We start from the raw sequence: 12030 nt of genomic DNA on the forward strand, positions 1-12030 counted from the left end.
CTCCACTTATACATGGGTTTTTCTTGATAAATACAGTACTATAAACGTATCTTTTTCTTCCTTATGATTTTCTTAATGCTCTTTTCTTAGCTTTATTCTAAGAATAGAGTGTGTAATACTTATAGCACAAACTTTGTGTTAATCAGCTGTTTATCAGTAAGGTTTCTTGTCATCAGTAGGCTATTAGTAGTTTCGTTTTGGGGGAGTCAAAAGTTATGCATATTTTGGGGCATCTGCATGGCTCAGTTGGTTAAGCATCCGAGTTTTGGCTCAAGTCATGGTCTCAGGGTCATAAGATTGGGCTCTGCTCTGCATGGTCTGCTTGAGATTTTCTCTCTTCCTCTGCCCCTCCTGCTGTGCATACACACACACACACACACACGCGTGCATGCACGCATGCAAGTGCACGCTGTCTTTCTCTCTCTAAAATAAATCTTTTTAAAAAAAGTTATGTAGATCTTTGACTGTGCAGGGGATCAGCACCCCTAAGCCCCATGTCGTTCAAAAATCAACTGTATTTTTTTTTTTTGAGAAAAAGTTGTAAAATGGTTGATATGATGATATGGCTGGGCAACGAAGAACAAAAACATACAATCATCTTTACAGGAATATTTCTATAACAAATCAACCTCTCTAACTCAGTGTCTCTTACATGACAGGGTTGTAAAGTGAAGGATCACGTGGTTGCTCTTCACGATCAAGGTGAAGGTGGAGATTTGCCGTCCTGTCCAACTGCTAGAATACTGGACGATCTCTACAAACACAAAGATGTCATTGTTGTGCCTTTTTCTAAGGATACGGTTAGGTGAGGCAGGACGAGGGCGGTGGGGGCAGGGGAACGCTGTGCAGCAGCTTTATTCATGCTTCCCATCTCAGAATCCTCCATTCCCTGGTGCTTCCCCAAATCAATGTCAGTCCCCAGATAGTTTACATTATTTCAGAAAGCTTACTGATATTATATGTTAGCTCTCGTTAAGAGCAAGCAGGTGTTTATTTGATAGGAAAAACACTTCAAAATATTGGAGGTCCAAGGGGAAGAAAAACTAATAAAAGGTGTCTTTGGTGATTGAAAGGTTGGGACCTGCAATTCATTTTTTGAGGGTTTTTCTTTTCCCAACTTATGTAAGCCCTCCTTCAATGCTTGATTGATAGAACTAGAAAAAAGTCTGGTTGAGGTCATCTATGCAGGAATTTGAACTCCTTGAGTTTAATAATTTCTGAGTCACTTCTATCATTTTGCAGTTGCAGCAGGATGTCAGGTTGGGGGGTGGGGGACCCTTTAATGAAGGCCATTCTCACAGAAGTACCAGTCAGCAGCCCATTTCACCACCTGACAAGTGTGATGCTTGGAGTGCCATGGTGCTCCCCGATATGGAGTGTCTTCTGCTAGGGGAATCACTAGATGAATTAAGAAATGTAAATGTTGAGGTGGCATACCTTATACTCAAGAACTGTGTTTCTAAAGAGCGATTTGTAAAATATTTGCAATAAAAAAAGATATCATTTGCATTTAACTTCTTGTGAAATTGAACATTTCTCCATAAAATGTCTTTTTCTTTCAAGTGATTCTGGGGTTGGTACCTGTGATGAAAAGGGTCTAGATTGTGATGTTTTACTGGAGCCAAATACACCATGGGGCCCCAAAAGTGGGGAACTCAATGCTGTGAGTAGCTTGTTTCACTTATTCTTTATTGATATAAACAGTTGATGATATTTAATCTTTGACAGAAATAACTGGTTTAAACTGAAATTGAAATTTTCAGATAATAAGCATTTACTGACTACCTGATCATAACAACAAGGTATTATGCTGAGTAAGTAGGACTCTAAGGGTAATAGGACACATTCCTTGCCCTCAACTAATAACTGGTCAGCTTAAATTTGGGGAAAATATATAACATGGTCTTCAGAGGTTTTATTATGGACAAATAATGATTTGAGAATTGAAGATAGTATGGGATATTTTGTCCTTTCCTAATTCTATAAATTTTTTGGTACGAAATTCTTTTTTTTTTTTTAATTGTAATCAGGAATGCATTTAGTTCTTGCAAGGTTTCAAGACAAATATTTCTCAGAGGGCTGGATAGCTGTGATTCCTTTGATTCTTGTTCCTGACAACCAGGGAATCTCCAATTGCCTGTGAACTTCCTGGCTTTGTATTGGTTGAGACAGTGTTTACTTGACAAAGTGAAATATTCCATGTAAAATGCATTGTAAACTCGAAATGACTGCAAATATTCAATCATTAACATTCATTTATGAATTATATACAAAATAGCAAATTAGATTTCTTGACTATCCATATATAATCTGGTTCCTCAATTTATAGTAAAATATAAACATTAAAAAGTAATTGAAGGGGCACTTGGATGGCCTAGTCAGTTAAGTATCCAGCTCTTGGTTTCAGCTCAGGTCATGATCTAGGAGTCATGAGATCGAGCCCCGTGTCCTGCTCTGCACAGAGTCTGTTTAAGATTCTCTCTCCCTCTGCTCGTGCTCTCTTTCTGTCTAAAACAAATAAATAAATCTTTTTAAAAAAGTGATTGAAATAGTTCAAAAAATAAGTTGTATTATCTCTACATGTGATTTACTTATCCTTTGGAAATGACACTGGGAAGTGTTGATTTTCTTTCGTCTTCTTCTTCTTCTTCTTTTTTGTAAACATATACATCTTTCTATAGGCAGCAGATACAAGAAATTTGTAATACATCATTTTCAGCCTGAGTTTTAAGTTATGTTTCAACCTGGAAAGGAGCTATACTTGCAGCTTTTTTCAACTCTTTCTCAGTCTCCACATGAAAATGAGCTACAGTCTGGTTAGATGCAGATTTATTAATCTCTTATTCCTTTATCTTTCTTATAGTTTTTGTCACTGAAAAACTGGACTCTGCAACTGGTAAGTAAGGAACTATATTCCACTTTCATGGATCTCTTTCTTCCATAATTAAAGTTTAGTTTAATAGAATCTTATCAGTATCTTATTTTACAGATTTTAGTTCAATGCAATTATCCTTTTCAGCTTCTGTAATTTTGCACTTACTGAAAGTGCCATTTTTAAAAACAGACATATACTCCATTATCTTGTTGCATACTCCTTAAGTGTCCCTAATGACTTCTAAAAGTCGCTTTTAAGTCACGTTAGGACATAGAACAAAGCAACAAATCTATTAAATTCCAGGCATTTGGTTGGTTGGTTGGTTGGTTGGTTGGTTGGTTGGTTGGTTGATTTTTTTTTCTTTTAACTATTTGCCATTACTCTGCCATCTGCTACCAATATTCACAAGAATGGAACTGGAATTTGGATCAGTGATGACAGAAAGCAGGGTGGGTAGGTAGATGCAGGAAGCTGATGAGGCTATGGTTGAATAATCCAGGACCACATTTATCCAGGGAATGTGTACCTGTCCTTGCTTATGAGACTACTTTAATAATGGCAATTACTGTATTTTAATTTAATCTTAATATCAAGGAACATAGATTCAGTTGAGTGTTAGAGGTGCAGTTTGACAAATGCTGAGGACCTAATATGTGCCCATCACTCTGCTAGAATATGTGAAGGAAATAATTTTAAAATGTTTAATGTAATGTGATCCTATCCTAAACAATGAAATTTTTATGTCCATTTCCCAAATGTTGTACGAGGCATTGTCATTTTATCAGATCTTGTTTGGCTCATTTATCCAAAATAAATTTAGGTAAATATGTTTGAAATAATCCATGAGAGGTGTGTTAATACTATGTTTTTTAAAGGGTGTGTGTGTGTTTTTTTTAATTCAGAAACAACAATCGTTATTTTCAGAAGAAGAAGAATATACCACTGGATCTGAGGTCACTGAAGATGAAGTTGGAGATGAGGAAGAAATATCCAAGAAACAAAGTACTGATTTCTAAGATAAAATCAAGTCTTACTTTTATGAAGGGGTAGCATTCTGAAGGCTTTGATGCAATGGGTGAGGAGTTAGCTTTTTAAGTCTACACGGTAGGCTACAACATGGAAAAAAAATAAGGGAGGCTCCATCAAGATTCCCTAATCCTGGCACTGACACAGAATAATCACAAAGGTATTTAAAAAGTGCAGTATACTGAGAAATAATATTCCACATTTTCATTTCAGGTGTAAGTGAAATGGGTTTCTCAAAATGTATGACTTACATCAGTGTGTGCCTGAGATGATTTGAAGTAACACGCAAATGAAGCATTATGCAGTAGTAATCAGAGTATGATTCTTAAAAAATTGAAAACATGATTTTATACAACTAAATAACAAGAATAAACTTGTTTCAAAATTTTTGAACTCTTTAGTGAGACAAATAGCAGGGAAAATTGGTTTAAAGAGCAGTTGAAGACTTGGGTATTTATAGGCATTTGAAAAAGAATATTAAAGAGGATTGCAAGTTAGATTCAAAACTAATTGATGTCCTATAAGTCAGTAAACCCGATCACCTTTGAGGTTATCTTTTCTTCTAAACAGAAATCATTTGCATTTCTATTAGACACAAAAATCTTCAAGTTGATGTAAAACTTCACAGCATCTGGGCCTTCAATGAACAGTAGATAGGAAAGTCAGATACAAGGATATTTTCTTTGAGAATTAAATAATTCTTACATGAGACTTCTAAGCAGTCCTCTAATATGACACTATAAGGACATACAACCCTCCCTTTGTCTTTTTTCCAAGTTTTACATAATTTTTCTTCATGTGTCAAATCCTCTTATTAAAAAACTAGTTCTTTATCAATTATTTTTAAGTTATAATTAGTCAAGGAGAAAAAGCTACTATGCTGTGTGTGATGTTTTTCCCAGTTGATTGAGATAGAATTTATATGTAGCAAAATTCACCGATTTTTAAGTGTACATATTGATGAGTTTTGGCATACAGTTGGGTAACCACCACCAAAATTAAGACCTAAAACATCACTCCAAAAAATTATCTCCTGCCCCTTTACACTCAGTTCCCTTATGCCAATCCCACCCCCAGATAACCACCAATCTGCTGTTGTCACAGTGCTTTACCTTTTCTAAGGTTTCATATAAATGGAATCATGGGTAGTCTTTTGTGTGTGGCTTCTTTCACTTAGTGTGATGTTTTTGAGATTCATCTATATTGTTGTGTATATCAGTAGTTTGTTCCTTTTTATCACACAGTAGTATTCCATTGTATGAATATACCATAATATGTTTATCCATTCACCATTTCATGGACATTTGGGTTGTTCCAGTTCTTGGTTATCATGAATAATGTTGCCATGAACATTTGCATACAAGTCTGTGTGGACATATGTTTTCGTTTTTCTTGGGTAGATACCTAGGAGTGGAATTGCTGGGTCATAGGGTAAGTGTATGTTTAACTTTATAAGAAACTGCCATACTCCTTTGCAAAGTGACTGTACCATTTTGCATCTCACCAGCAATGTATGAGAGTTCCAGTTGCTACACGTTTCTAACAATACTTGATATTATTACTTTTTTTAACTTTAGCCATTCTAGTGGGTATATAGTTCTAGGCATCTTCTCATGTGCTAATTGGCCATTTATATATCTTTTTCATGAAGTGTTTGTTTAAATGATCTTTTGCCTGTTTTGTACAAAGTTGGATTGTTTGCCTTATTGTTGAATTATAAGCATTCTTTATATATATTTTGGATACAAGTCCATATGTTTTGCAAATATTTGTCCCCAGTTTTTGACTTGTCTTTTAATTTTATTAATGATGTCTTTTGAAGAGCCCGTTTTTAATTTCATGAGCTCTAATGTTTTAGTTTTCCTTTTATGTTTCATGTTTTAATAACAGAAATCTTTGCTTACCCCAAGGTCACAAGGATTTTCTGCTGTTTTCTTCTAGAAGTTGTATGATTTTAACTTTTGTATTTAAGTCTATGATCCCTTCCAGGTTTATTTTTGTATATGGTATGAGTTAAGGGTCGAGCTTCCCTTTGTTTTCCTATATGCATAGCTAGTTTTTCCAGAACCATTTGTTGAAAAGAATGTTCTTTCCCCATTGGATTCCTGTGACACTTTTGTTTAAAACCAACTGATCCTTTACATGTGGATCTATTTTTAAACTCTTTGTTCTCTTCTATTGATTGTGTCTCTATTACATCAGTATATCAATACCAGAGTCTTAATTCTTGTAGTTTTTAGTGATTCTTGAAATCTGGTGATGTATGTCCTTCAAAATTGTTCTTTTGTTTTAGATTATTTTGGTATTTCTAGGTGCTTCGCATTTTCTGTACATTTTAGAATAAAGGTCACTATTTCTACAAAAATACTGTTGGAATTTTTATTGGGATTATGTTGAACCCATACATCAATTTGGAGAGAATGACCTTTTTTTTTTTACAATGGCAAGTCTTCCAATCCATGAATATGGAATGTCTCTCTATTTATTTAATTCTTTTATGTCTCTCAACAATGTTTTGTAGTTTCAGTATGCAGATATTGAACATCGTTTGTTAAATTTATTCCTAAGTGCTTTTTTTATGCTGTTATAAATGGAAGTAGGTTTTTAAAAATTGTCAAATTTTTCAGTTGGACAATTTTTCAGTTGTTCCAAATGAGCTTTTTTCTGTGTCCTTGCTAATTTCACTTAATTTTTCTTTGTTTATTAGATTCCTTTCCAGTATGTATGCATTGTATTTCTTTGTCTTGCCTTTTTACACTGGTTAGGACCTCATGTTGAATAGAAGTGGTGAGAACAGACATCCTTACCTTGTTCCTGTCTTAGGGGGAAAGCATTCAGTCTTTATCCATTAAGTATGTAATGTTAGTGGTTGGTTTCTCAGTTTCTCATAAATGACCTTTCTCAGGTTAAAGAAGTTCTTTTCTGTTTCTAATTTGCTGAATTATTATAGTGAATAGGTGTTGAATTTTATCAAATACTTTTTCTCTATCTATTGAGATGATGATCTAGGTTTTCTCCATATATCAATATGATGAATTACATTGGTTTTTCAAGTGTTATACCAGTCTTCTAAGGTAAACTCCACTTGGTTATGAGGTATTTGTCTTTTTATATATTAATGTATTTGAGTTGCTGGTATTTTGTTAAGGGTTGTTTGTGTTTATGAGCGATATTAGTTGTTTATTTTTAGTTGTCTGTGATATCTTCCAAGTTTGGTTACCACGATAATACTGATCTTGTAAAATGAGTTGGACGGTGTTCCACTCACTTCCCTTTCCTGGAAGAACTTGTGTAGTATTTGTATTATTTCTCTCTTAAATATATAATAAAATTCAGCAGTGAAGTCGTCTGGGCCTAGAGTTTTCTTTATGGGAAGGTTTTTATTTTTATTTTTATTTTTATTTTTATTTTTATTTTTATTTTTATTTTATTTATTTATTTATTTATTTATTTTAAGATTTTATTTATTTGACAGAGAGAGAGCCAGCAAGAGAGGGAACACAAGCAGGGGGAGTGGGAGAGGAAGAGGCAGGCTCCCAGCGGAGCAGGGAGCCCGATGCGGCACCTGATCCCAGGACCCTGGGATCATGACCTGAGCTGAAGGCAGATGCTTAACCAACTGAGCCACCCAGGTGCCCTATGGGAAGGTTTTTAATTATGATTTTAGTAGCTGTAATATTGTACTATTCAAGTCTTTTATTTCTTCTTGAATCTGTTTGATAACTTGTGTCTTTGAAGGAATTTCTCCATCTTATCCAAGTTGTCAAATTTATTGGCATAAAGTTGCTTATGGTGTTTTCTTATCCTTTTCTGTCTGAAGGATCTGCAGTGATGTTCCTCTTTCATTGATGATATTGGTAATTTGTGTTTTATCACTTTTTTCTTGACCAGTTTAGCTAGAGGTTTATTTTATTGATCTTTTCAAGGAACCAGCTTTTGATTTTATTGACTTTCTCTATGGTTTGTTTTATATTTCACTGGTTTTCACTCATATTTAGTATTTACTTCCTAGTAATTACTTTAGACTTACTTTCCTTTTCTCTCTTTTTTAGCTTCTTAAGGAACTTAAATCATTGGTTTTTTTACTTTTCTTCTTTTCTAATATAAACATTTAAAGCTGTAAGATTTGCTGTCAGCACCACTTTAACTATTTCCTACAGACTTTGCTATGTCTTGTTTTCATTTATATTCAACACAGAATATTTTCTAATTCCCCTTATGGCTTTTTTATTTGCCCCATGTATTATTTAGTAGTATGTTGTTTAATGTCCAAATATTTTCAAACTGTCCAGATATTTTTCAGTTACAGGTTTCTAATTTAATCCCATAATGGTCAGAGAACATACTCAATGTGGTTTCATCCCTTACATTTTATTGACACATGTTCTAGATGTGCATGAAAAGAATATGACTTCTGCTGTTATTGGTAGAGTGGTCTATAAATGTCAAGACAGGTTCGTTTGGTTGTCTGTTACAAATCTTCTATAATCTTGCTTATTTTCTGACTGCTCATTTCTGACTTCTTGTTCCATCGATTAGTAAAAAAGAGTTGAAATCTCTAGCTATAATTAATTTACGTATTTTTCCTTTTAAGTCTACTAGTTTTTGCTTTGTGTACATTAGAGCTTTGTGATTAGGCATGCATTTATAGTGTATGGACGCTTTCATCATTATGATATATTCCTCTTTGTCTACAGTAAAATTGCTTGTCTCGAAGTCTATTTTGTTTGGTGTTAATATAATCACTGTAGATTAGTTTACTATTTGGATGGCATATCTTTTTTGCTATCGTTTTATTTTTAACCTCTTTGTGTTTTCTAATTTAAAGTGTGTGTCTTGTAGGTAGCATGTTGTTGGAAATTGCTTTTTTTATCCAGTTGGACAATCGTCACCTTTTGATTGGAGCATTTATTCTATTTATACTTAATGTGTTTAATGATATGGTTCTATTAGTTCTGCCTTTTGTTTTTTTGTGGGTTTTTTTGTTGTTGTTTTTTAAATTTTAAGTAGGCTCCATGCCCAGAGTGGAACCCAACACGGGGCTTAAACTCATGACCCCAAGATCAAGACCTGAGCTGAGATCAAGAGTGGGATGCTCAACTGACTGAGCCACCCAGGCGCCCCTAGTTCTGCCATTTTGCTGTTTACTTTCTAATTGTCTCAAATGTTTTTGCTTCTCTTATTTTTCCTTTCCTGCTTTTTTTTTGTACTAAGAAAATAATTTTAGTGTATCATTTAAGTTATTTTACTGGCTTTTTAGTTATATTTCTTTACATTTGGTTGTTCTAAGGATTACAACATGATCTTCAACCTATCACAATCTACTTGAAGCTAATAAGAATTACTTGAGGTCAAATATAACCTTAAAATAATATAGTTTCCTCAGCTTCCCCTTCTTTGTACTATTGTTATATATTCATATATATTATATATAATTGTGTTAGGGTTATGATTTTTGCTTTAAACAGTAGTATGTCATTTAAAGAATGTGGGGAACAAAAAAAATGTGTATATTTAGTCTTTTATATATATCTACATATTTACTATTTTTTTTATATCTGAGTTATCAGATGTGATGTTAATTTCTTTTATTCTGAAGAACTTTTATTAGTTCCTATAGTGCAGGTATACCAGCAATAAATTCTTTCATTTTCACTTATCTGAAAATGTCTTTATTTCACTTTTTTAAGATTTTATTTTTAAGTAATCTCTACACCCAACCTGGGGCCTGAACCCACAACCCCAAGATCAAGAGTCATATGCTCTGAGCCAGCCAGGCACCCCTCACTTTTGTTTTCTAAGTACAGTTTTCTTCAATATGGAATTCTTGTTTAACAATTATTTTTTTCTTTTAGCAGTTTGTGTTTCATTCCAATATCTTCTGTCCTCTATTATTTCTGATGAGAAGTCAATCATTGATATAATTGTTCCCCTGTATATAATGTGCCCTTTTTATCTTGATTCTTTGAAGATTTTATTTTTTACTTCCTGAAGCCTGACTATGATATGCCTAAGTGTGGTTTCCTTTGTGGCTATCTTACTTGGTCTTTGTTGAGCTTCTTGGATCTGTAAATTAAGGTTTTAAACAAAATTTGGGGAGCTTATAGTCATTATCCCTTTAAGTATTTTTTCTGTCCCTTTCTCTCACTTATCTTCTGGAACTCCAATACATGTATGTTAGACCTTTTGATATTCTCCCATAGGTTTCTGAAGTTTTCTTTTTCTTCATTCTTCTATTTATTTTTTGGATCGGATAATTTCTAATGCTTAACTTCACATTTCACTGATATATTCTCCTACCATTTCAGACTTTCTCTTGAGCCCATCTACTAAATATTTCAATTATTGTTCTTTTCAGTTCTAGAATTTCCATTTGGTTCTTCTTTTATAGTTTCCATGTCTTTGTTGAGATTTCCTATGTGTTTATTCAATAACACCATTTTCCCTTCCAACATATTTATAATAGTTGTTTTGAAATAATTGTGGGCTAAATCCAGTATATAAGCTCTCTCAGAACCAGTTTCTATTGACAGTTTCTTTTCTGAGTGGGTCATACTTTTCGGTTTCTTCATCTTGTAACTTTTGGTAGATTATCTGTGCAATTCTGAAATCTGTTTTGTTTTCTGAGGATTTTTGGATTTTTTGCTCTAGTAGGCAGTTAACTGGCCTGACCCAAACTGCAAAATCTGTCTCCCTCATGATAATGTAGTGAACGGTGTCTCTGCACAGGTTTTTCTTATCTGGTAACTGCTACTGTTTTAGCCTGACCCCCAGGGTCATACCAGCCTGTGTAGTTTTAGTAGTCAGGCAAGGTTTTGGACAGACTTTATATTCAGATTTGGGGGCTTACCTGCTTAGTGGTTTCCTTGCTTTGTGGGTTCCCCCTAGATTTCTAGTTGTTTTTCCAGTCCCAGGTAAGTCTCCTGGTGTCAGAAGCTTGATCTCTATGCATTTTGGGAAAGCATTTAATCAAAGGCACAAGAAACTCTGATCTCTCACCAAGAACAATTCTGTCTTGCAAGGGTCAACACCCCGACCTAATTCTTGCTTGCCTGTTTAGCTGGATTTCCTTGGGTCTCCCATATGCTTTCATAATTTAAGACTCATTTGAGCAGAGTTTATAGTCACATTTTAGATCTCAAGTCTTTTGTGACTTTCTTCCAAAATTCCCCCTTAAACTTCCAGCTTCTCTGACTTTGAATTCTGTCTTCTTTGTCCTGGAACTCATAAGGCTGTAATTTTCCTCCCTTGGCTCAAGGTATTGGAAAGTGCCCTCAGGCAGAAAGCCATAAACTCACAGTTCTCACCTTATGCATCTTTTTTTTTAAGTTTTTAATTTTAATTCCAGTATAGTTAACATACAGTGTTAGATTAGTTTCAGGTGTACAATAGAGTGATTCGACAATTCTTTTTTTTTTTTTTAACATTTTATTTATTTATTTGAGAGGGAGCCTGAGCAGTGGGGGTGAGGCAGAGGGAGAGGGAGAAGCAGACTCTCTGCTCAGCAGGAAGCCTGATATGGGACTCGATCCCAGGATCTGGGATCATGACCTGAGCCAAAGGCAGCCACTTAACTGACTGAGCCACCCAGGCACCCACGATTCAGCAATTCTGTACATTACTCAGTGCTCACCACCGTAAGGTACCCTTTAATCCTCCTCTCCTCTTTCACCCCTCCCACTCACCCACGTCCCCTCCTTATGCATCTTTTAAATGTAAACACTCAACCTTCTACCTCCCTTTGATTTTTTGCCAGTACCTACAAATAATGGTTTATAATATTTTTGTTCTGTTTTTGTCATTGTTTTCTTTGGAAGGAGCTTATCTTCACATTCCATTATCAAATCTCATCCTGTCATGTCTATTAGCAATTTTATAACACTTGTTTACCTCCCATTTTAACTATAAACACATGTCAGGGACTCAGGGCTTGTCAGGGGGCAAATAAACCTATCTAGATTAATACTCTTTTTATTTTATTTTATTTTATTTTATTTTATTTTATTTTATTTATTTATTGAGAGAGAGAGAGAGAGCGCGCGAGCATGAGTGGGGGAGGGGAGACAGAGGAGAAAGTATCTTAAGCAGGCTGCACGCCCATCCCAGCGCCTGACTTGGGGCTGGATCTC

The 12030-nt window shown here is 34.7% G+C and overlaps 1 protein-coding gene across 5 annotated transcripts in view; it reads left to right on the top strand.

The window, feature by feature from the left end:
* SANBR (SANT and BTB domain regulator of CSR) overlaps positions 1-12030 on the top strand; it is a 56355-nt gene that overhangs the window by 36560 nt on the left and 7765 nt on the right. For 4 of the 5 annotated variants that reach the window (XM_026485177.4, XM_057309013.1, XM_026485196.4 and 1 more), the window contains 4 exons: positions 660-805; positions 1564-1663; positions 2864-2896; positions 3778-3877. In XM_026485177.4, the coding sequence (XP_026340962.1) occupies positions 660-805; positions 1564-1663; positions 2864-2896; positions 3778-3877 (379 nt within the window). Of the gene's footprint in view, positions 1-659; positions 806-1563; positions 1664-2863; positions 2897-3777; positions 3878-5301; positions 5333-12030 lie in introns of all 5 variants that reach the window. The other variant, XM_057309014.1, reaches the window with a different exon arrangement.

Source organism: Ursus arctos, unplaced genomic scaffold (genome assembly GCF_023065955.2).
Source record: "Ursus arctos isolate Adak ecotype North America unplaced genomic scaffold, UrsArc2.0 scaffold_8, whole genome shotgun sequence".
Classification (NCBI taxonomy): domain Eukaryota; kingdom Metazoa; phylum Chordata; class Mammalia; order Carnivora; family Ursidae; genus Ursus; species Ursus arctos.